This window comes from Mus caroli, chromosome 9 (genome assembly GCF_900094665.2).
Source record: "Mus caroli chromosome 9, CAROLI_EIJ_v1.1, whole genome shotgun sequence".
Taxonomy (NCBI): domain Eukaryota; kingdom Metazoa; phylum Chordata; class Mammalia; order Rodentia; family Muridae; genus Mus; species Mus caroli.
The window spans coordinates 117,727,118-117,752,999 of NC_034578.1; the positions used below are offsets into that span (position 1 = coordinate 117,727,118).

General features: G+C 45.9%; 1 protein-coding gene and 1 long non-coding RNA gene across 4 annotated transcripts in view; one reads left to right on the forward strand and one right to left on the reverse strand.

Annotated features, from left to right (window-relative positions):
* Abhd5 (abhydrolase domain containing 5) overlaps nt 1-3,883 on the forward strand; it is a 26,034-nt gene extending 22,151 nt beyond the window's left edge. For 2 of the 3 annotated variants that reach the window (XM_021173017.1, XM_029481791.1), the window contains exons 5-7: nt 186-297; nt 1,153-1,339; nt 1,844-3,883. In XM_021173017.1, coding sequence (XP_021028676.1) covers nt 186-297; nt 1,153-1,339; nt 1,844-1,933 — 389 coding nt within the window. In that variant the 3' untranslated portion in view covers nt 1,934-3,883. The remainder of the gene's footprint in view (nt 1-185; nt 298-1,152; nt 1,340-1,843) is intronic. The other variant, XM_029481792.1, reaches the window with a different exon arrangement.
* LOC110302203 lies at nt 2,932-21,421 on the reverse strand. The gene is made up of 3 exons (XR_002378786.1): nt 21,275-21,421; nt 12,084-12,162; nt 2,932-4,723 (listed from the first exon to the last, which is right to left on the reverse strand). It is a non-coding gene; the product is annotated as an uncharacterized LOC110302203 (long non-coding RNA).
* Nucleotides 21,422-25,882: the final 4,461 nt, after the last annotated feature.

Below are 25,882 nucleotides of genomic sequence, written 5' to 3' on the forward strand. Positions count from 1 at the left end.
CAATTCTTTCATCTATTCTCAGGGAACTTAAAAGCAATGTCCGGGATGTATACTTTTTCCAACCTAAGACAGATATTTAGGACATAGATGTCTGTACATAGCACTTACTGTTTAAACAAACACTATTTTTTATTCTGTGAGTAAATTATAACTTAGAAGATATGTGTTTTTATTTCTGTCAATAGGGTTAAGTCTAGTGCAGCGTTTGAGGCCCGATTTCAAGCGGAAGTACTCCTCTATGTTTGAAGATGACACGGTGACAGAGTACATCTACCACTGTAATGTACAAACCCCAAGGTAAGGTTTATGGTTCTGAATCTTTTTTCTCATTTTTATTAGTTCTTTGAAAATTTTGTACCAACTATTTTGATCATATTTACTTTCCCCCAACTACCCCCAAAACTATCGCTCTTCCCCACTTAACCGAGCTTTGGGCAAGGTAAGAGTAGAAAGCAAAGTCTAAAGACGTGGCCCCTGCGAGGGCAAAGGCCTGAAGTTCCCAGGAGGAACCTCAGGAAGGGAGTGTGATTCGGGGATAGTTTTGCTTCATAAGGAGTTTGAAGCCAGCGAGCATGGTGACTCCTAAGCTCACTTAAGGCTCTGCCTCACTGACAAATACTGAGACAATCCTAGTTTAGCCAGGCCAGGGATGGTGCTGTAGTGCACTGCAGCACTGCTTCACTAGAGACAGACCTAGGGCAACGCACACACAGCTCCTCCTGTGTTCACTGGTAGTGGAGCTGCAGCAGCAGTCTGTCAACACAGGGTAGAGTCACTGCCAGGAGTAGAGCGGCTGTAGACTGGGGCCTAAGAGCCTGCAGTTCTGTGAGTGGCTGGCTGATCACTTAGACCTGTGTTCATCAACTTGTTCAGCAGCTTCTGGAGCTTCTGCAGAGCATCCATTATTTCTGCTTTACTTTCTATTTCAAATTAGAAGAAAACTTTGATTTAGTTACATTATACTATAGCCCTGTTTACCTAACAGCAGTAATGTGTGGATCCTCCCATACATTATCTAGTAAATAGTTTAAAAGTTTAAACAGATTTTTTTTTTAATCCCGGGAAAGCCAAATATGAGTATGTTTTAACAGGTGAGACTGTAAAGCAAACTCATCCCCAAGATCACTCGGTATGGCTCTCTCCTCTCTGTAGTGGTGAGACAGCTTTCAAAAACATGACGATTCCTTATGGGTGGGCCAAGCGGCCAATGCTTCAGCGGATAGGTGGCTTGCATCCTGACATTCCAGTTTCAGTGATCTTTGGAGCCCGATCCTGCATAGATGGCAACTCTGGAACCAGCATCCAGTCACTGCGACCGAAGTCCTACGTGAAGACAATCGTGAGTATGGAGCTGGCTTGGGCTTCTATTCAGGGACATGTGTTTGATTACTCCCTCGAGGTTTCCAGTCTGGGCTCCACTCACAACCCCATTCAGAGACCTGACGTCACAGGGCTTTGGGCGAGGTTTGTGCCATACACACTTTGGTGTCCCAGTAGTGAGTCACCTTTCTGAGGTCTTCCCAGTCTCTCTGGAGACACTGAGAGACTGGCTCGGAATCAGATAGGCTCACACCCACTTCCCAGTGCAATACACACAGTTGTGGTTTTTCCTGGGTCCTGCATTAGCCCTTTAGTTTAGAATGTCATTTCTGCTGGCCCTTGCATGGTGGAATTGACTAAGATCCAGGAGGTTTTCCTGATTATCCCAGAGCCTTCTGATAGAAAGCCTAAGTCATTTTCAGAGGAGTCTCCACTGTTCTTTTAAGAGTGGCTCTTTGCTTCTGGGGATCGCTGTGTTTCAGTACTGCTTTCTCACCTGCTGTGGCGGCTCTTCCTTTCCCAGGCCATCCTCGGGGCGGGGCATTATGTGTATGCAGATCAGCCAGAAGAGTTCAACCAGAAAGTCAAGGAGATCTGCCACACAGTAGACTGAGCACATGGAACCATGCAGCACCCGTGACTGGTACCGTTCATGAGCAATCCCCACACCCACAGGAAGAGAAAGAAGTACATCCCGAGGACCCCCGCAGTCTCCTGGACTGGACTCTGCAGCTTTCCACTTTTAAACCAACCAGTGCCTTCTAGAAGAATGGCTTTCCTTTCTCCTACACAGAATTAAAATACAGAAGAGTCTCCCAATTTAATAATCGCCTTAAATAAAGGTTGTCCTTCTGATGTACTGAAAAATTGTGATTTTTCAGCTGAGACTTTTCTCATTTTCACCTAACTGCTTGTTAGGTGTGTTTGGTGTTACAGTCTGTATGGCAGTGTACCTAGTCCGTATGCCAGTGTACCTAGTCCGTATGCCAGTGTACCTAGCGACTTCTGGGCCTGTGGTGTTAGGTGTTGGGAAGCTGCACTTTATTTTCCTTGCATGTATTTACTGTCTCTAACAACTAACACAGTTAACCCAAGTATTTTTATGTAAAAAGATTTCAATTTAGAATACTTCATTTTTGAGATGGAGTTTAGAATATTTCATTTTGAAATGGAATGAAAGGGTTAGTTTTTGATGTAAAAGACAGGAGTCAATCACTAGCGTTAACTTTCCTTGTTTTCCTGTTTTATGATCAAGGCCGTGTTTCAGCATTTTAAATGTGTTCCATGGTGACATAGTGCTTATAGCAACACAGTTCCTGGGACCCTTCTGTGTGTAATCTACAGGGTTCTATGAGAACATATGCATAGACTCTGCAATTCAAGTGCTGAGTAGCCCGAACCTGAAACCTGTCCCCTTTCCTTCCAGTATTCCCAGGACCCAGGATCTAGGTCTCCTCCCTTGCAGGGATGTTAACACTGTTGCCTCTCGGGAAACCAAGTCCCACTGTGCTCTCACGAGCAGCCAGCTTACATGGTGCTTAAACTGGATCACATTTTACCACTAACATTTAAAACTATGTGGTGCTGTTACGTCTCATGGCGCCAGAAATGAGATAGAACTTGTGGTTATTTTTTATTGAATATTATGTTAATCTAACCACTTATATACTTGAAGTAAAATTATGAAAAAATCTATCATGTTGTTTGAACTGTTTGGCAGAAACCACCGTTGGATTTATAACTTTCTGACAGTGTTAAAGTGAGAGACAATTTGAAACTATGAAAAAGCTCCATGGAGTAGCTGGATGCTGAGAAAGCCTTCTGTCTAGAGAACAGAGAACAAAGAGCATTGTTACCAACATTGTTTGTCCAGGAGAAAGGCAGATTACACAAATAAAAACTCGACCTCACAAATCACGACTTGATGACTTGAGCTATTACATTTTTAGTTGACTAGTCAGGAAATTTTTTTTGAAAATATAAAATTATATCACATGTAATTAACTGCCAGCAAGATTAGCTCCATACTTTAGGAGACCGTGAAAATCATATTGAAGCGGGACAAAGCAGCCTCCCAGCGACCCTTTATCTGACTCATTTAACGCATTAGGTTAGTGCGAGGAGCCACTGTGAGACCAAAAGTGCTTGTTTTCACCACCTTGAGAATAAAAATAGCCTTTTTTCCCTTTTATAGTTAGTGTTGTGGGTGGCCAGATCCACACTTGAGAGTGGTAGAACCTTTGTGCAGGACTCTCACTTGGCATTCACCAGCCTCAGTCTTTTGTTCACCGAAGAAAAAAATTTCTGCACAAGAAACCGGTCCGCCCAAAGAAGCTGACTTCCCCACTGAGCCGCTTTGCTTTACTGGAAACCTGTGAAGCTTCCTAAACATTAAAATTTCCTTGGTGTGCGCAGTGATTGTTGTAAAGGTTGAAGCAGTGAAGTTTATAATCTGCAAATTCTTGAGAACAGTGGTTGCTAAACATCTTTCTTGTAAATGATCTCTTAACTATCTTTGGTCTTTGCTAAGTTATTTTACAGAATAAACTCGACAGTGCTAGCACCTGTGGGTGAGCTGTGTGTTTTCTTGAGTCTTTGGCAAGGACCCGTCTGTTAGAATGGCTGTGACAGTCCCATGTACACTGTGGTTCCGAGGATGGCTGCTCCGTACCGTGCAAGCTTTGTGGCAGTTGTGCACAGCTTCCTACTCATGGTCACGCAGGTCCTTGAAAAGCTTCCGGTTATCTTCACAGTAGGGTTCATCTCACAGTGTCAGAACTCTTTATTCATATGTGTCTTTGATTAAGCAGCCATGCCAGGTCCCAGCACACTTGTACCAAGTATGGAAAATAAGAGGCCTAGAGAGTAGTGGTGAGGAGGGGAGACAGACTCAGTAACAGCTACAGGCAAGTGCAGAGAGTTGATAAAGGAGGCATCTCACTGATGGGGAAACAGGTGAAGTGGTACAAGTGTGATGGTCATATGAGGAGTAAAGCCAGCTGCATTGCCTGTGTACAGGAGTGAAATCTGAATGCATCAATAACCCAGTACGAGGAGTGAAATCTGCTAAGCACCGAGAAATTAAGTCTGGAACCAGACTTAGTGGTTCAGCTACAAGATAATCATTGTATTAATTTCCCTGTTGCTGGGACAAAATATGGGACAGAAGCAGCTGGAAGAAGAAATTAGATCCTCAGCTTGGTAGCAGGCAGGCATGGTGACATTCGGGTGGCAGGTGGCAGGAGCAGCAGGCTACTTGTTCATGTCTCATCACTAGACGACCAGGAAGCAGAATGCTCAGGCAGGAATCCGGACAGGCTCTCATCCCTTACTCCTGGCCCTTCATCTGCCAGCCTAGGTCCCATGTCCGAATGCTTGCATGACCTTGCAAAACAGCCATCAGCTGGTGACCAAGATGACATCTGTATCAATAACAGCCATACACTGGACTATTATACAGTCTTACAAATGAGGTAGATCTGTAATGTTTTGATTTTTCAAAAACATCAAATTTTGAAAACCAGAAAAATGCAGACTATTCCATGTATATGTATGCAGGCACACAGAAATATGAATGCATACAGAATAGTGTGTGCCTGAGGTTTTTTAAAGTTACGTTTAACACACATATGCTCATAGATATGTATGGATAGTTTTTGGAAGAAAAACTTGAGTTTGTTATCAGTGGTTAGCTTCAAAGAGGAATGCTTCTGTTTATACATATAAGCACTGGGGCCTTGTACATTCATTGTGTCATAATGAAAGTCACATAAAATACAGGGAAGAAATTTTGGTTACTATAAGGTAGGTAAGAAAGCAACTGTAGGGTCTTACCTGCTGCACTGACTTCCATGTGGTCATGTAGATCCACACTGAGGCCGGGGGTGGGGCTGAGGGAGGGTCAGACTCTGTGTGGAAGACACTATGCCACTTATTAGAACTTAAGTCATAAAGTCTAACCTGGAAGCACAGAAACTTTGTTTTAAAACAGGATCTTGTTATCTCACCCAGGCTAAACTCAAACTCCTGATCCCTCTGCTCTGCCTCCCAGATGTTGGGGTTGTAAGCGTGTACTAGCACACCTGGCCTTCTTTCTTGACTTAAACCTGTTGGAAGGGTCCCTGGGACTAGGATACACATTTCTTTATTTTATAATTTATTTTTTGAGCTGGGAATGTGGCTCACTTTAGGTAGAATGCTTGCCTAGAATATACTTATTTCCAGCACCGAATCAAACCAGACATGATGGGAGATATCAAAAATCCCAGCACTCGCGAGGTGGAGGAGGGAGGATCAGAATTTCAGGATCATCCGTAGCTGTGGCGTAAGTCTGAGATCAGCCAAGGCTGCATAAGAACATGTCTCAGAATATAAAAACCACATTTCTTTCTTCATCTCATGTAAGCTAATTTGCCCATTTATACGCAATGGCCCAGCTTTATGGTCACTTAAATTTTAAATCTGGGAGCTAAGTTAGTTTAAGAATTTTCTTATCAGTTTTTTTTCTAAGTGATTTAGATAAGAAGTTTTATCATTGACCGTTCTTAATCCTTAAAGACTTGTGTATTCACTCAGAAGTTAAAATGCTTCCGTGAAGTGCCTATTAATTGAAGATTTAGAATAAATCAGGCCTACCTTTTTTCTTTCAATGCATTGTATTCATTTTTGCAGGAAGAGTCCCTTGGCTGGCATGATGAGAAGGCAGAACATTCTTTATCACCTTATCTGATCCTGGGTGTGAAAAGCCAGCCTAGCAGCCTGTGTGTTCCATAGAGGGAGGAAGTGGGGTTACAGTGCCCTCCTGCCACTACTGCAGTGTTACGGTGCTCATGGTGAAACTGCCAGTTTTCAGTCAGGGGTTACAGCAACAGAAACAACTGGCTGTTGCATCTAGGATGCCAGACGCCAGTGACTAAGGTTATTTCCCTCTCAGGTACTAACCAGCTCAACACCGTTCTGCTGCCTAAAATCCCACAGTGCAGGTGAGGCTAGGGCATGTGGAGAGTAAAGGCGGTGAAGGTGAGAAGCCAGGGCAACAGGAAAGGGCTGCATTCTGATTGACTACAGGGGATAGCTGGGGACAGCTGTCTGCCCCCTGTGTGGCCCTTCCATATCAGTGTTTCGGTGGCAGCTGATACCAGAGCCTCATTCTCACACATGAGCTTCCCGAGTAGAAGTCCAAGCATGGCATGGGTGGAGACTACGCCTACTCAGAGCAACAAAGTGGGAACACAGGCTCCTCAGAGTCCTCACAGCTGTCTGCTGCAGATGCAGAGCCAGGGTGCTGCTCCCAAGAGAGTGTCATTCTGAAGCCGGTGGGCAAGGCCTGGGAACCTGCATTTTAGCAGGCACATTCCCCAGGCCATGCAACTTCAGACAGACAATTCAGGCAGACGGTTCATTTGGCTAAACTCAAAAACAAAGTTTCTAGCATGTTCATCCTTAGCCCAGTACCCCACAGAGATAGGCAGGAGTTCTATGGAGACCTCAGACTTCCCTCATGTTCCCTCTATGACCCCACTTCATTTAACCGTGAGCTGCCCTCACTTAGTCCTTTGTCTCCTGAATCAGGAGAGTTGCTGGTTTACTAGAGTTTGGGGCTCCTCCTCAGTTCACTGCGTTGTGGATAAAAAGTGTGTATAGAAATGCCCTTCTCTGTTTGAAGTGTTGGCCCTTCCCTGAAAAACCTTGCTGTGTCCCTTCCCCAGCATGTTCCTGTGTCTCCAGCATGTCCCTGTGTCTCCAGCATGTCCCTGTCTCCAGCATGTTCCTGTGTCTCCAGCGTGTCCCTGTGTCTCCAGCATGTCCCTGTGCCTCCAGCATGTCCCTGTGTCTCCAGCATGTCCCCGTGTCTCCAGCATGTCCCATGTCTCCAGCATGTCCCTGTGTCTCCAGCATGTCCCTGTGTCTCCAGCATGTCCCTGTGTCTCCAGCATGTCCCTGTGTCTCCAGCATGTCCCTGNTCCAGCATGTCCCTGTGTCTCCAGCATGTCCCTGTGTCTCCAGCATGTCCCTGTGTCTCCAGCATGTCCCTGTGTCTCCAGCATGTCCCTGTGTCGTTACCCGATTCTGTCATGATTGGGTGCTTTGGCTCATTTACTGTCCTTGAAGATGAATTTCTGAGTCTCTCGGCTGGTGTCCCATAAGTCCTGGCTGAAACATACGGAAAGACATGCTTGCCCCTGTCTCTGCATTTACCTCTCGCCAGCCTGCTGTGAGTTAATCTGGCCAGCTGTGGCTACTCCCACTGTGCTCTAGACATGGAACCAAAAACTAGCCAGTGCAGGGAGACCTGTGGTTTTGCACTGATTTTAGAGAATAGGGTTGATGCTAACAGGTGGTTTGCAGTCTACATCTTGTCTGGAAGTCACCACTTCAGCTTCATTCCAAAGTAGCATTTATTTGAGGCTTTTGCCTCACAGGCCTCCAGAGGCTGTAGCATCTGTTGGCCTGATATCCCTGGGATTCTGTTCACCTTGGCATGACCTGTGGTCAGAGCTCTGTTTCATTGTTATCTGACAGTTCCTGTACTTTGGGTTAAACTATGCAAACAAAAGCAAATGGTTAAAATCTTAGAAAATGCTGAATTCTTGCAAATGAGGGATATTTGGATGCTCCTAACAACTTTAGATTACAAGGTACCTCAAAGCTTCACTCAAAACCCCAGGGGTAACTGCAATTGTGAATATGCCAGGAAGTCAGCAATGTTGACTGATGAGTGTTTTTTAAACTTCTGCATTGCTGATGGTTAAAAAAAAATCAAGACAGGCCAGGACAACGTAAAATTAAAGAGACATGGAAGAGGGACAGAGGCACCTCACCCCAGAATCTGAAATGTGGCTTACATTTCTGATCGAGTCAGAACTTCCACACAGCTAACAAGATCACGACTGGCTACAGAGACCTCAGAGTTATGATAAGCCAGCAAATCATGTTGATTGAGGCTGAACAGATACACAAACCTTGTGTTTATCAGAATCAATAGCCTCTCTACCCCGATGTGAACAATGTGCCTCATGTTTTATTTACAAAAGAAAATTATCTGAGAGAAGTAGTAAGCCAGCGCATATATTTTTATTTAATATTTAAACTTTGCACAGTCTTTGAACCCGATTGTAAATTATGCATCCTCTGAGCACTTTAACCCACAGATCCTATGGATGCCACAGAACGCTACAGACCAGACTCTCTCAGGGGCCCCTCCATGCTCTACGGGACGATCTGCCTCATTACTGTCTCATGAGTCCAGGTCTGCTCCATTAGGGCTCTGAAATTCTTTTCTGTAGTAAAACTAAGCTCGCTCCCAGTTGGACAATACTGATAGTATCCGAGGAGGAGAGCCTCAGACTACGAGATTAGCTGCCATTTTACCAGTCCTGGTTCCCCTTACTCATAAACCTAAGAGGTGACACTCCTGAAAGGATTCCTCCACACTTGAACCAAAACGGGACCAGTGCCAGGTTTCCTTGATGCTTAGAAGTAGGTTAAGTGGGATCTGTAATCTGAAAGTCAACACCCTGTGACCCACTAACTGCCACCTCATCATTCTTTTCTGACCTACGGTGCCAGAAGCCAGCCATCTACACACCACATGCAGACCTGTCCAGTAGCTTGGGCCCCCGGACTTATCTGGGAACGGAGGAAGTCTGAACAAAGGAGCCTCAGGGCCTAGCAGCGTAGGCTTAACAGCCATCCAGTAAGAACCTGTATTCACAGTGAGCCAGGAGACCCCCCACCCTAGCCTGTCATGACCTGTATTCTCCTAGCTCTTCTGAAGTGCTTTTTAATCTGCATGGTAGGTTAGAATCCCTTTTGCTAAGGACATGGGGCTCCTTTCCTGGGAAACAGTGGAGAACAAGCTGGCTGCTTTTCAGATGTGCACTGTTGAAGTTTACACCGCAACTGCCCTTATCGAGAGGAGTACACATAATAGCAGTCTCCTTGGAATGACCTCAGAGTGAGAGAAGCCCAGAATACATGGCTGGGATGTCAGGAGTGGTCAAGTCATCTGAGATGATGGGGGACCATCCTCACAATGGAGGGAAAAGTACCACTGCTGCCTCTCTTCTTACCATCCACCTAAGACCTCATAAACTTTGGATTTCATCTGAAGTGTAACATGCATTTGTGGATAAAGCAAGATAGGAGACCTCCTTCTTCAGACACCACCTCCATAGCTCAGACAGATGAAACCCACGGCACATAGCTAGTGTCTGGGAACCAAAGAAATCTCACTCCCTTTATAATTACTTCCTGTGTGGTATCGCCAGATATTACAGATAGCAGGGTCAGGTTGGTGTACCATCATGGGTTACAGTGGGCAGAAAATTATAGACATGATAAAGGTAGATAGCTTCACCACTGAGCCAAGTTTTGATCAAGATCTTACAGAACTGCCAACGCCATGGCAAGAAGGAACGGGTATGTTCAGAATGAATGAAGGTATTCTGCATCCAAAACTGTAACAACAGCACAGCCAGTACTGTAGTCTTTGCCACAGACTCTACTCAAGAGTGTGAATAAGATGTGGACACTTTCCTGGGGGATCACAGCCTATTTACAAGCAAACAGCTGCCACTGTATTCCCTTGCGTGCTTTGTCAATTACAAGACAGACAAACGTCACTGTAGAGGCACTAAGATTGCATCTGACCTGGTGATTAGCAAAACTGAGGCAAGAGGTGTCATTAAGACAGAAGGAGTAGACTCTACTCACTGTGAGTAAGAAGCAATAGCATGGGAGAGTCATCTCCAAACCTCCCACATTGTTTCCTTTAACCCTTGGAGCAGCCTGGAGGGAAAGATAAGCTTATTTCAGTAAAGGACCCAGAGGCACAGCATTTGCTGGAGCAGGTGTTGGTGGAGGTGGGTGGGGTCACATGGCCTTTCCTGGGCAGCTGCCACTTGACTTCCACACACCTTCCTCCCAAGGGTTGCTCTTAGAATACTCTGAAAGGAGTCTCACCTGCAGATGTAATCTGGAAGACAACATCAAGGAAACCTCCTTCCCGACAAAGGCAGAAGGTGAAAAGCAGCCAACAAGAGACAATGTGAATTCCAAAGATTGGAGGAGAGAGATCACTGACCCACAAGACCATGGCCAAATTAATTAATTAAAGTTAGCTTTTTTTTTATTTGTGTAAGCTGGCTGTCTCCCCCTAAGGTGGGGTTCAAGAGGTCAGCATTGGGCCTGAGGAAGTCAGGAAACTCAGGATAGACTCAGGAAAAGGAGTTTTCAAGTTGGTTTAGGAAGCAAATAGGTAAGGTCACAGAAGCAGATCATAAGCACAAGTTAGTCATAACGAGGTGGTCATGGAGTAGTTATAATAACAAACTTTTGAAACAAAGGTAGAGTTGCAAGATGGTCATAATGTTTTGAAACAAAGACATGGTTTCCTGGAACAGGCAGTACAGAACCATTTGTAGTTGAGCTTAGAGTTGAGTCATAGCCCAATCCTTAAGACAGAGGTTTGATCGTGAACAGGAATGAACCTGGCTTGTCTTTAATTTAAGATGACTTTTAAGTCTAAGATGGAGGCAGGCTGGTTCATCAGCAAGAGACATAAATACTGGTGGCCCTGGTTTGCACTTTGCATGGTAGACAATCTGAACAGAGAGGCTGAGCACTTTTTTATTTAAGTGGAAAAAGCAACCTATCCATTTTAAAAACAAATTACTTTGAAATGCTCTTGAGTGTAGAGCAGTAATGGTGGAGGGAATCGCCCAGTGAGACTACCACCTAGTAAGGTCACCAGGGTCTTTGATTAGAGCTGATGGGACTCTCTAGAGGGAGTCACACACCTTCAGCAGTCAGAATGGGAAGCCTGGCAGTTCATCTTTAAAACAGGGATTATCTAGAAGTTTGAAATTCTTTCCAAGGAGGATGATTTGAACTTGGATTTTCATGGAGTTTCCTGCGTGTGATAGTTTGAAACTGAACTGTCCACCACAGGTTCATGTCTTGTGCACTTAGTCTCCAGTGGATGGTGTGAATTGGGGGGTACCGTGGAACTGCTGCGAGGGGACCTAGCTGGCACTATTGTAGCGGGCTTCTCTGCTTCCTGGTCACTGTGAGCATTTCCGTCTCGCATTCACACTGCCGTGGAGGATGGTCCACCCAGCCTTTCCCCTCAGTGGCAGATAGAAAAATCCAAAATAGCCTTTCCCCCCATAAACTGTCTATGTAGAGTGTTTGGTCACAGAAAAAGGAAAATAACTAATACATAAGAGGAGAAGCAAAGAGAGAGCATCCTGGACACACAAAACCTCAGTGTGGCAATGAGGTGGTGGAGCCCAGTACTCAACGAAGAGGTTCAGGAAGTGTAAGGAGTGCTAAGACAGCCACTGCAGAGCATGGGGTGAGTGTGGAGCCCTCCTGAAAGTGGTTCAGTGATCTAGGCATGCACGGGTCATATGCCTAGGAAGCTGACCTCAAACCATGAAACACATTGTATTACAGTTCGTCTCTGGCTGTGTAAATGGCACCTCTGCCTCCTTATAGTGCAGTGTACAATCTGTGCTTGTCTTCAGACTACCATGACCACCACCAACAACAACAAAAATAGACTTTATAATCTAGAATGTTCTGCCTGGGAATGGGGTTAACCTGGGATCCAGTAAAAATCCTGATTGTAAACAAGCCTCAGAAAAGAAAGTGGGAGGAACACTCACTTCCTGGACAATCAGGCTTCGTATTCATCAGAAGATTACACAGTCTTGTGATGTCCTATTTTCCAGAAGGGGAGGGAGGTGGGCCCAGATTACCTGATGATCTGCCTCTCTGGAATTTATCCACCTTATCTCCATGGTATTTAGCCACGTCAGCATTACATCACAAGCCCTCCTGGGGCCAAGAAAGAAGAATGGTCCATTTAAGAATGGCTAATAGGCCTTTTCTGCTTAAAACTCCATTCCTGTGTTCCCTGAGCTGCTGGAACACAATTCCATGATAAAATCAGTTAACCTTTGACCGCTGTCTCACCATAGGCTGCTTCAACAAATCCAGGACTGAACAACAGGTAGGTGAGAGTTGACGTATGCACTAGCTATCAACATTAGATAAGACAGAAGCCCCATTCCCGAGATGTGCCTAAACAATTGGCAGAGACCGTCCCTGGAGGGTCTACTCCTGACAGGGGGTCTTGTTCAGTGAAGGCTCACGAGCAGAATCCTCTGCACATGAGCTGGGAGGTAAAGGAGATAAAGCTGGATTAAACAGACTTGGAGACTTGAAGGGTCAGGCTAGGGAGAGCCCAGAGAGGTGCCAAGCAGAGGCAGAAAAGGCATTTCTGGGGCTGGGGCTGGGGCTGGGAAGATGGCTCAGTTAGTAAAGTGCTTGCCATAAACTTCTGAGGGCCTGAGTTCAATCCCCTACCCCCACATAAAAGCCATCTTCTGAGAATGGGTAGGGGGGAGGTCAAAGACATTCAGATGCCTAAAGCACATTGGTCAGCTAGCCTAGTTCATTTAGTGAGCTCTCCATTTCAGTGAGAGCTCCTGTCTCAAAAAGTTAAGGTGAAAAGGAGCTAGAGAGATGGCTCAGAGGTTAAGAAACTCATTGCTCTTACAGAAGACTCAGATTTAGTTTCCAGTACCCACATGAGGATTCACTCATAAGAAGAAGATGAGGAAGAGGAGAAAGAGGGGTGTGGGGAGGAGGGGGAGGAAGATGAACAGGAGGAAGAGAAGAAGAAGAAGAAGAAGAAGAAGAAGAAGAAGAAGAAGAAGAAGAAGAAGAAGAAGAAGAAGAAGAAGAAGAAGAAGAAGAAGAAGAAGAAGAAGAAGAAGAAGAAGAAGAAGAAGAAGAAGAAGAAGAAGAAGAAGAAGAAGCAGCCTTCCCATGGCTCTTAGAGTTGTCTTGAAAGCCTGTCTGTTCTGGGAGACAAAGGGATGCCTCAGATTACAGGGTTCTATGTAGGAACATGACCTGGCCCTAACCTCATGAATTAGACTCCTCTGGGATGCAGGAGAACATCTCCTGGGTGTTGTGGATTTGCAGTCTGAGCTGAGCGCATTGCCCTGGGATCCACCAGAGACTTCTAATGTCTTAGAGCAAAGCTGCTGTGGCTGCCCCGAGATGCATCCAGGCCTCTGCCTTGCTCTATATGGCTGAGAGGAAGATGAGGCATTCAGATGTTAAGGATGATTCTGACCCCACACCCTTGATGTAAAGTTAATGTCTTCTCCAGCCACAGCTGCAGCTGTAGGGAGCCTTGGTGGGGGTAAACATGACCAAGTGTGTGTGTGTGTGTGTGTGTGTGTGTGTGTGTGTGTGTGAGAGAGAGGGGGGGGGGCTTCAGTCAACTGGTGACAAGCCCCACAACCACACTTTAATCCCTGGGACAGCATAGTGGAAGGAGAGCTGAGCCCCACAAGCTATTCTCTGACTTCTGCATGTGCCCCATGGCACACACACACACACATACACACACACAAACACACAAACACCACCAACCACTGAACAAAAGTATAATAAAAAATATTAAAAGTTATCCTACTGTCTCTTTTCTTTCATATTAGGTAAAATCAGATTTGTCACCTCTGTCTTTTCATGAACTCACACTCTCGGCTTTGGATTCTCAATTTTCTTGCCTCTCTGCTTTTCCTGTGCTGGGATTGCAAAGTACGCTGCCATGCCAGCCTACTCTACTCTCTTGACTTCAGTTGTTGTTGTTGTTGTTGTTGTTGTTGTTGTTGTTGTTGTTATTGTGGTGGTGGTGGTGGTGGTGGTGGTGGAGGTGGAGGTGGTGGTGGTGGTGGTGGAGGTGGTGGTGGAGGAGGTAGAAATCTGCCATGCCATGCCATACCATGTGATTCTCAAAGGCAAGTGGTACAGAGGAGTGTCTGTATCTATTCTCATGCTTCCAATTCCATCCACAAAGCCACTGTGGAGGGAGAGAGAGGATGAAGAGCAAGGAAGATAGCATTCAAGTAGAACTATAAGAAAATGTGTTGAAATACAAAGTGAATACTATAACTTTTCGAGGAGCATACACGCTAGAATATTGTAAAGTTCAATACTGAGCACAGAAATATATAGACACACAAGGTGCTACCCTGACAAAGGAAAGAGGACTACGCTTTGAATTCATCTAGATGAACATTTAATGCATAGCAAAGCTTTTGGTAAAATCCTATGGTGCCCTACCTGGGCCCAGAGGCTTTCTTTTTTGAGAGACATTAATTACAAATCCAACCTCCTTGATGGTTGGTAGGCCTGTAACCATTATGTGAGGCCGTGAAAGGCAGCCTGATTTAGTTGAATAAGGCTTGCTCCGGAGACCCAGTAGGAAACTCTACAAGGGACAGAACAGTGAGCCACATTCCCAGAGACAGGTGTATGACACCACAGAGCCCCCAACTCCATAATTCTGAGACTATAAGTCACGCAGACAATGTCCCAAGCTTCTGGCATTCTGGCTAGACTCCACCCCAACAGTTACCTGACTATAGCCAGGTATGCTTCTCCCCACAGTTACCTGGCAACAGCAAGGTAGCCCTGCCCACTATAAAAGGAGCTGCTTGGCTCCTTTTCACTCTTTTTAAGCCCTCACCTTTCTTACTCTCATCTCTAGCCCTCCTTCTCTCTCTCCCTTTCCCCCCTCTCTTCACATGGCCATGGCCAGCCTCTCTCCCTCTTTCTACCTTCTCTCTTTCACCCTGCCTTTCTGCAATAAAGCTCTAAAACCATAGACTGTCTCTGCTCATCAAGGCCCGCCGTGCTTGAACAATGGGCTAGGCTTTCCCCTAAAGAGTTGTGTCTAACCTCCCAACGGAAGGCCTTCCTACGTTCCAGCCACCGACCAGACTAAGGACCCTCGGACCCTCACCTATGTGGGAACCACCCAGTGTCCGCTCCTTCCCTGCCCTCCCCTCCCTTTGGCCCTGGGGTTGACCAAGCCGCCCCCAGGGCCCCCATTTTGTTCTCAGCTCTTCCACCATGTCCAACAGTGTCTGGGATGCCTGAGACTGAGAACCTGTTATCAGTGAGGCCCAGAGACCTCTGACTACCCATTGTCTACCCCCTGGCAAGGTGGGATTCCGTGGCTTCCACAGACACACACACACACACACACACACACACACACACACACGGGGCCATGAGGAAAGCGTGCCACAGTCCTTCCTCCTGTGTCTGCCCACCCAGAGCACCAGAACTCTGGCAGGATGCCGGTTTTCTCCTGCTCCCTTTATTCCTCCATGCCTACTGTCCTGCACCATTAAGTAAACTGAATGAAGATTTTTTTTTTTAGGCTTCCTAAAAAATAAATCTTTTAAAAAACTTCATGTGATAGTTTGAATATGCTTGGCCCATGGAAAGGGAGACTATTAGGAGGTGGGGCCTTGTTGGAGGAAGTGTGTCACTGTAGGGGTGGCCTTGAAGGTCTCTTCCTCTGCTCCAGATCTGCCCAGTGTGAAAGAGAGAGTCTCCTGGCTTCTTTGGATCAAGACATAGAACTCTCAGCTCTTTCTCTAGCCCCGTGTTTGCCTGGATGCTGTCATGCTTTCTGCAAGGATGATAATGGACTGAACCTCTGAAACTGTAAGCCAGCCCCAATTAAATGTTGTCCTTTATAAGAGTAGCCTTGGTCATGGTGTCTCTTCACAACAGTGGAAACCATTAAGACATTTTAGATCTGACATTTAAAAGCTGGAAAACATCTCTCTTACTCTGAGAGAAAAAAAATGAGAAGAATTGAAAAAAAAAAAAAAACAGTAGCCTTTCTTGACCTTGATGGAGAACTAAGGGCATAGGACAAACAGCACCCCTAAAATCTGGAGAGGAAAGCAAACCCAGTGTTAGACTGGAGCCCCTGATCATCCCCCACAAAAGTAGGAACCCCCTCTACCCTCCTTCTGCTCAACCCCACCCACACAGAGAAACACTGGGCTAAAATGTCATCACTCTGTATCCCCCTGTTTCCAGTGACCCACCCAAGAGTGCCCACCCAGGGGCTCAGTGTTTGACCTTGTATGGGTACAATCTTAGCTCCTGGCTATCACGTCATCACTCCTCGGCTAAACTCTATAAAATCCCCTTGCTTTAACCCAGATGTGTGACTTCTCTGACCTCCACCTGTGAGATCCATGAACCCACCCAAGACCTGCCTTCGAATAAAGCTACCTTTACCTTCTTTTAATCTGATCTAATCAGGCCTATACCTACATCACGAGGAGGGTAAAAGCCTATCACAAAGAATCACTCGTCACCTGGTTGACATTTGATCCCCAGCACTGCCAAATAGATAAACACAATGCAGGCTGGGTATGGCGCAGTGGTGAAGTGGGTGATTTGTTCAGCTTTGGAGTGATGGGTCTTGAGATCTGTCCTCACACAGGCCCTCGGGAAGCAACTGATCTAATACTGGGGTTGAAAGGGTGGGCTGGATGTAAAGACTTGGGAAGTGGAGTGTAGGCCAGTGACAGAAAGCTTTCATAGTATGTTGTAAGGCTTTGGGTTCACCCCCCCCCCAACACAACCAAAATAAAAACCGATCTGTTAGGAAGAGGGAGACAGTTACAAATCAGGCAGTAGGGTTATTAGTAAGGGAAGTAGATGGAGAGAATCCAGACCCAGGCTAGAGCCTTGGGAAGCATGCACATCCAACATCCAGCTTTGCAAAAATGTTGAGAGCAACACAATTAGGACTGGGCTGTTCCTCCTTGATTAATTATCAGGGAAGAGGGACTCTTAGGCATAGGATTTTGAGAGTGGAAAGAATACAATGAGCTTTCACAATTACATTAAAAAAGAAAAATAGACTTGGGACAAATTTGTGATCAAGGAAAAACATTCATTCTAGGTCAGGTCCAAGGATGAAGCGACAGGTATGCACCGTGATAAAGCAAGGTCATGTGAAACTGTTGCTTTGAACTTATAATGAGCTTATAGAATGAAGCACTGCTAAAGCAGCCTTCTTCTGTAACTCCCCTTTTGTGTAAAATTTTATCTGTGAAGTAATTTCTAAAGAACTTGTCTAAGAAGGTATAAGGAATGCCAGGGTGTGACCCATATGCCAAATATATGTGTGTGTGTGTGTGTGTGTCTGTTTGTCTATACATACATGTGTATGTGAGTATGTATGTATATAAATATACACGAGCACTTATGCAGCTTATAAGACAGGTGGCCGGGCCAGTCTAGAATGTATGTATGTGTGAATGTGTGTGTCTATATATCTTGTCTGTGTAAATAATTTTCTTTTTCTTCTTTTCTTTTCTCTCTGGTTCATGAAGAGTTAACAAATTTCAAACCACCTCTTATCTGGCCAGCAATAGGTCCTTGTGCCAGAGAAAAGGGAGCCCTAACAATTAAGCTTTTCTTTCTTTTTAATCTCCTTGTTGACAAAAAGAGTTTATTACAAGAAGCCACCAGCTTTTGGCCTTAGAATAGTAAAGAATTATAGTCAGCAGAATTGCTAAAGATAAATAAACTTTGGCCTCGACCACTGACCCCGTACCCGTCGCTGCCTTTCTCATAGAACTGGTTGCTGGACTCTGGCACACATCAACGTGAAAATGAAGACCACTACTCCTGGGATATTTTTAAAAAGCCTTTTAAGAAGAAAAGCCCCAGTAGGAACTGTGCGTGCAGCTGGATGTCTAGTGCCTTTCAGAGAAATCAGGGTAAAATGCTCACCTGCGCCTTCCTGTGCTCCGTGTGTTTTAACCCAAGCTTTGATTTATGTTTTTCATATTGACCTTTGTTGTTTGTCTCATTTAAAGGGAAAAGATCGATAAACTACTGTCCATTTTACCAAAAACTTCATAAGTCAAAAGAAAGAGGCCTAGAGTTAATGACAGAGAAATGTGTGTCAAAGCTGTAACAGACACCTGTAGAGATGGCGCTGCGGTTAAGAGCACTTGCTGGTCCTGCACAGGATGCAGTGTGAGTCCCAGCACCCACATGTGCATGTGTGTGAAGCGCTTACATACACTCTCTCACACACATCAACACTAAAGTTAAGTAAATAAAAAAAATGTAAAGTTGTGACAGATGAAAAGATGCCGAGTCATTGCTGACCAGCTTACCACAGGTAAGCAGGGTTGTGCATATGGGGACAGACCATCCACACGCTTACAACAGCTGAGGAAGGAAGTTCAGATCACCAAAAGAAGCAAAGAAGCGAAGCTGTCATCCAGCAGACCCATGTGTAGCCACCATGGTGGCTACTGTACTCTTCCACCCTTCTTGGAAGGCAACTTTGCAACTGGTGGCAAGAAACTCCAAAACGTGAGCCTGTGCCCTTTTACCCAGCAACCTCCATTCTAAGAAGCTGCCAGAGAAAACAGACACATCGGGTCAAAGGTTCACACAGACATGTTTGTCTCTGTGCCCCAACGATAAGGAAGGAACAGAATATGCTAAATGTTGGCAAGTTGGGCTTTGCCTAAACAGCTCACAAATACGAAGAGTGCTAAGGAGACATTGAAATCACACTCAGGATTTTTAATGGTATTGTAAAATATTCATGATGTCAAGGGAGAAAAAGGATACAAATTTGCATAAATCACAAAAAGAAATACACAAAATATTAAGAGATCGACATGTGGGTGGTGGCTGGCTTACTGATTGGAAAATGCAGATGTCTTTTCTTTTTTTTTACAACTCAAACTTCAATAACAAGCACACTCGTTTTGTATTATTGACTTTAAAAAACAGTTTTCTTGAGCTTAAAACCCTTTGTGACTACAAAATTAAATCAACTCTGAAAAGTTAATTAACTTGAACAATGTGTTGAAATAATTAAATTGATAAGAAAAGTCATTGAATTTTTAAAAAGCACTAAGACTACTATGAATGTTCTGTATGCAGAGAAAAATCGTTAGTTTTAATGAGAGGAAAAGTGTTGGGCGTGGAGAATTAGCCCATGTAGAACCAGTGTGAGTGAGTGTGTGTGAGGGTGTGATTGAGTGTATGTGTGTGAGTGTGTGATTGAGTGTGTGTGAGTGTGTGAGTGTATGTGTATATACAGAGAGATAGAGACAGACAGGCAGACAAACAGACAAGGACAAAGACAGAGATAGATTTTTTTTCTTTTTAAAGCTGTCTTTATTTTCATTTTATGAGTGTTTGCACATGTGTGTATGGTGCCTGCAGAGGTCACAAGAGGGCATCAGATCTGCTAAAGCTGGAGGCACAGGTGGTTGTGAGCCACCATGTGGGTTCTGGGAACCAAACTTGGGTCCTCTGTAAGAGCAACCAGTGCTCTCAACAGTTTTTTTTTTTTGTTTTTTTTTTTTTTTAAAGCCATCTTTCCAGCCTCAGACAAGGGTCAGGGGATCTTCAGGAAGTGCTGCTCACTCCCACGGGCAGCATCACCAACTACTTGAATAGGAGAGTCTTTATTCCAAACCCAGCTTCCTGGCTGTATTCAGGGAGCTGCAGAGGAGGCTGTGTGCTAGGCTCTCTGAGTGGAGCTTTGGTCTTACACTGTGGTGTTTTCTAGGGCTCATGACTCCCTTGCAAGTGCCCTAAATCTTTTACCAAAAAACACATTGAGGACTAGCTTTTGGCCTGTCCACCATAAGGCCGCAGAGAGGCTAGGCCTGTGGTGTTGGTGTTGGTGGATAAATCAGATAGTCTTGGTTCTGCCCTTGTGACTCAGAGATGGTCATTACCTCATAGCTCCCAGGAGTTGCTCCTCCTCATACTCATGACCTCCTCTACCCCCAGGTCTGGGGCAGAGCAGCCACCCAGTCACTCCCTGCTGTCTCCAGAACTTCTACTGTGACAGGTAGAGCTGCCCTCCTATGTGAGAAGGCCTGAAGAGACTGGAGATGTGGTGTGAAGACCCTGGCTCAGGGGAAGTCAGGACTGAACAGGAGCCCTGAGGGAACCCACACTATATTAGGAAGGACTCTGAGTAAACCACTTGCCTTGGTTTCTTTAACTGCGAGGAGGAAAGGATGGCCCTGACACCGCTGCCTCCTCTTAGGGGCCTCAAGAGATGAAACAGGAGAATCCTGTAGATATGCCTTGAGCACACCACCCCAGGCCAGACTGAGTTCCATCAGCACAAATTGAGGGATCCTGTTACGTCGAATATGCCCAAGGTTTATGGTTTCCCCAGAGCAGAATTCTCTCATATTCCAAGTGTCAAAGGTCAAATACTACAATCTGCAAACATGTGAGAAAGAATTATTCAGGCGGTGCAGGCATGCACATGTGTGAGTGAGGGTGCATGTGTGTGCCCCTGGGGGGCCAATAGCCCTGTAGGAGATGGTGTGAGGTGACCCACCCAGAAGTGTCAGTTCAGCCCAGATGGAGGATGGCTGAGCTCCTTCACTTACCATCTGTGGTCTAGGGGTCGGAACAGGCTAGATGCTGGGAAGACCATGAGTAACAGTGGGCTTTGAGGCTGGAGAAGTGAGGATAGAGGGGTTCCCTTTGCTCACTCTTCCAGATGGCCCTCTGTGAAGGTCACAGTGAAGGGTGTCCATCAGCCACTCTCCTCCTCTTGGTCCACTCCTCTTTCTCTTGTATGTCAAGTTAATGGCAAACCTAATTCTGAGCTGACTTAGGGGATGAAGGTCAGGTGTGGAGTATGCCATCTGGGGACGCAGGATCCCCAAAGAAATGAGAAGCAGCTCTCTGGGTCTGGGATACGCAGACTCTTTAAGCTGAGGAGATTCTGGTGAGTAAGGAACCTGGATGGATGCTCCAGATAGGAGTGGGTTGGATAAAGAACCTTGGACCTAAATCTCAGAATTCAGCTCTGACACTACAGGGAGCCTTTGGCAAGCCCTTGGAGATGGCCCCTCTTGACAGAGCCATGTTGTCTCTGAGAAGCTCCAGCTTCCAGGTGAGCATTGGCTCAGCCGAGGAACTTCCCAAACCCTTCTCCTTGTTAGCCACGTTTGTTGTAGTATCTCCCCCAATCCTCCCCATTCCTGGGTCCCTGGTCCTTCTCATCCACGTACCCAGGACAAAAGTCAAATCCTCCCCCACTGACCTTCTCCAGCTGTATGTAGGGTGTTATGAAGCCAGGCTGGGGAGGTTGCAGGTTGGAGAAGAGGGGTCTGGGGCTGGTTCTGGGGTTCAGCCTTGCAGGGGAACACAGAGCAATGTGCTGCTACCTGTTTCCAAAAGGCTGCATATTAATTAGGACGCTAGCTTGCTTTACCTATTCTGGGATGAATTCCCGAAAATAGTATAAGAGGAAGAGAGCTCTCCTCCCTCTCTCTCTGCGCTTGCTCTCCTCCCTGCTCTGGCCTGCGCCTGCCTCCAGGCAGTTCTCACTGAAAGTGCTGTGGCAGTGGGAGGGAGGAGCCAAAGAAGGTGTTAATTCACACACATCAAAGATGCACACTTTCATCTGGCTGCAGAAAAGAGAACAAGGGAACTCACACAGCTTTAGTATGATCAATTAACTTACTTCCTTCTCAGAGGGGTTTGAAAAGAAGACAACGAAGAAAAAAATCACCAGGCTTAAGAAAACCTTCCCAGTCGCTTCTACAATTCAAAGGACCTTCTCTGCCACATTACCCCTGGACTTCCTGGGGCCACAGTGGTGTCTGTTGGGCTTTAGAAAGTTTCCTGAGACTCCTGGTGGTCAGTCAGCAGATGTCAGAGCCAGACCGTGCTTGGGCCTGAGCTCCTGAGCCCCTAGCAGGAATGGGAGAGACTGGTGGGTTGGGGCTAGGGGCAGAAAGGGGAACAGTCCAGGCCAGGTCTCCGGTCTGTCCTTGAGCTGGTACTGTTGGAATGGAGGGGCTGTGCACCTCTGGAGGACATTGATACTGAAAATAATTGACCTTGAATTTGAACACAGGCCCTGCTGCTGACAACTAAGTGATACTCTGGATCTGGGAACCAGAAGCAATCCTGGAGATCATTATTATTTGCACAGAAGTATTCCAGCAGGGCCAGAAAGATGGCTCAGTGGGTAAAGGCACTTGGCTATGCCAGTCAACAGAGATTCTGAGACTGCTTGACTTCTGGACTCTAGTCAGTCTTGGAATTCAAGCACTGAGTGTGAGTCTCTTCCTCTCTCCTGTCCCATGGAGTGCCCTCCTTACCCTGTTAGAGCTGAAATCTTGGCAGCTATGCTCAGCCATGCTGGGCTATGTGGGTGGTGACATTGTTTTCTGGCTTTAAAGAGACAGAAACCCCTCCAAGGCAAGGCAGATCCTCTCTGCGTGCTACAGTGACTCTTCTGCCTCTTTTTGGATGCTCTATGCTGAGAGACCAATTGCTTACTTTGAAGATGTGGACCCTGCTCAAAAGACTTTTGAGGGTCTGGAGAGACAGTTCAGTGGTTAAGAGCCCTCAGAGATCCTGAGTTCAATTGCTAGCAACCACATGGTGGTTCACAACCATCTGTGATGGGATTCGATGCCCTCTTCTGGTATGTCTGAAGACAGTGACAGTGTACTCATATACATAAAAATAAGTAAATAAATCGTTCAAAAAAAGAAAAAAGAAAGAAAATACTTTTGAGCTGGGTGAGGTGGTATGCATCTTTAATTCCAGCATCCAAGAGGCAGAGGCTGGTTGGATAACTGAGTTCAAAGCCAGCCAGAGCTTCACAGAGATACCCCATGTTAACAAGCAACTATGTTTGAAAGCTTTCTCCTTGTTTTCCTTTAGAGCCCGCTTAACTCTTGAATACCCACAGCTCATGCATTGCTTACTGAGCATGTGCTATGTGCCACACACATCATGCTAAGGGCTGGGCAGGCATTCATTACTTAAGTTTGTAGCAGTATGTGAGCCAGGTACCATTACCATCATTTAAGCAGAACCTGATTCAAAAATCAAAATACTTTCAGCATGTACCACTATTTTAGCAAGCATCCCAACAAGGTGAGGATAACAGGTACACAGGTCTTGCCCACCTGTGAGCTATCTTTGCTCCCAAGCCCTGGATCCCTAGTGACATTCACGGGTTCCTCTGGGCCTGTCCCACTGTTGGATATTCACAAAAACTCTCCCTTTGGAGCCAGCACTGCAATTGTGTGAGATTGCTACACTCCCTCTGGACGACATTGCTCGAGTCTAGCTTTATCTGCTCTGCCTCTCCCAGGAAGAAGTTGGTCTGGATTTGTCCCTTCCACATGCATTTCCCTGTCATTAAGGTGTTGCCGAGAACTGAGGCCTCAGTGGGAGATGCTAACAAGCTTGCTTGACTGAAGCTGAGGAGACACAGACATCACAAGGAACTGTGGATTCAGAGAAATGGCTGAGGAGAAGGGTGTGCTGTAGCCTGGGTGCTTCTCACGGGTGTGCTGAGTTGGCATGTCAGCCATATTGGCCCTTTTTAGATCTTGAAAAATGGGAGCGGTTTTAAAAGCTTTCAGGTGAAAAGAAGGACGCAGTGCCTGGCAGCAAAAGTGGAGGAACAGAATCCACAGGTTTTCTGACTTGTCCCAGCCACTTCTAATGCAGTCACCTCACCCACTGAACAAGAATATGCCAGTCAGTCAAGACTAGCCAAGGATGCAGTGGCCAGGATGAGGAAACAGCAATCAGGCCTGCAGAGCGGATGGGCAGAGGGAGAGGAAGATGAGCTGACTGGCTTCCTGAGCAACTCTTGCCCCATAAGCCTGGAGGACTGCCTCATTTGTGCTGCTATCTGCCCTGACCAGCCCCTTCTGCCTAGAAACCCTCGAAGACTCTCATGAGGAGACACCATGGGCAACTGGCCTTGTATCTCCACAAACCATTGAAGCTCCTGAGCTTAGTTCCTTACTGGCAGCTCCAGGGGAAAGGTGAGCCAAGTTGGAACATATCACTCTACCTGTGACTCAGCTGCTGCCACCTGAGCAGAGTCCAGGGCAGTCCTGCCTGACATCCTGAGCAATCTGGTGTGTGTGTGTGTGGTGTTAATGTGGTCTATGTGTGTGGTTTGAGGGGTGTATATGTGTGTGGTATGAGTGTATGTGTGTTGTGTGATGTGGTGGTGGTGGGGATTTTGTAGTAGTGGTATATGTATATATGTTTGGTAGTATGTAGGGTGTGTGAGTATATGTATGTGTGTGGAAAATATGTACATGTGTGAATGTATGTATATGTGTGACATGTGGGGTATGTGTTTATGGTATGTATGCATATGGTATATGTGTGTGTGTATGTGAGTGGTACATGTAGGTGTGTGTGTGTCATGACACCTGCTGTCTTTTAAAACCTGTAGGGCCCCCTGTTGTCCACAAATACAAATGCAGAGTTCATGATTACTGAACAAATCATAGCATTGCCCCCCTTGTGTGTAAGATCTGGGCTAGAGATCTCGATCCATAGTAAGGAGTGTGGACACAGAGTCACAAGACTGTCAGAGTTCAGAAAGAAAGGCAGCATAGGGGCCTACCTACACCACAGAGCAACCCTGCACTGAAGGAGGTAGTATTCACCCTCACTGTGGTTCACTTCCATGTCAAAGCGAAGGAGAGCTCTTGCAGAGACAAGTTCTGCCTTCTATGCAAATTCTCTGGGTTCTGGGCGGCTTTCATATTAAGAAAAAAAAGGAGCCAGGCATTGTGGCATAAGCCTATCATCTCAGGACTTGAGAGATAGAGGCAGGAGGACCAGAAGTGCTAGCTCGTCTTCTGCTACATAGTGAGTTTGAGGCTAGCTTGGGCTCCATGAGGTGTTCACTTTACACACAAAGGCATGCATGCTCATGTACACACACACACACACACGTGTGCACACACACTCGCGCGTGCACACACTTTTGCACGCACGCATCCACACACTAAAGAAAGGAGGGTGAGTAGTGAGTGGGGACTGAGAGGTGACACAGGAGGCCCAGAATGTGAGTCAGGCTTCCAGTCCCACTGTGTGGCTTGGGCGGCCTCTCAACCACTCCAAGGTTCAATTTCTTTATCTGCAAAGTAAGACTCATAGCACCTACACAGAGGTACTTCTATGGATTAAGAGGCCAGGTCTACCACATAGGAGCTGCTGTTGATAAACAACTTCAAAACATTTACGCAAACATTTGCTGCATGTTATGGGCGGTTAAATACTGTTGTGGAGTGCTGTGAGACACACCTGGAGGAACCTGAGGGTCAATGTGGCTTTGGCTTTCTTCAGAGTTCAGGCATTTAGCAAAAGAGACAAGGGAGGAAAGGTGACAACTTGTGAGTGTCATGACGCTAGAGCAGAGCGTGACTCACAGTGACCAATGAGAGGGCCCTGCAGACCCACCTTGTGACTCACAGTGACCAATGAGAGACCACTGAGCATGACTCAGTAACCAATGAGAGGCCCCTGTGCGTGACTCAGTGACCAATGACAGGCCCCTGCATGTGACTCACAGTGACCAATGAGAGGGCCTGCAGGCCCACCACCAGGCAATGTTTTTATCATCACTTTACATTCAATTTGTCCACATAATCAGCAGTGGCTGACTTTTGCTTGCCCTCCGTGAATATCCACTGGTTTTTAGCAATGATTCGTTTTCATTCATGGAACCTCTCAAGGGTTTCCCCAGTCTCTGGCTTATCTTTTCTTCTTTTCGTTTTCACATTTTTTTAAAAAAAAAATTTTTTTTACAAATATTTTATGTTCCAACATCAGATTAGTGAGTCTTTTCCTTTAAGATTTATGCTTTAAGTAT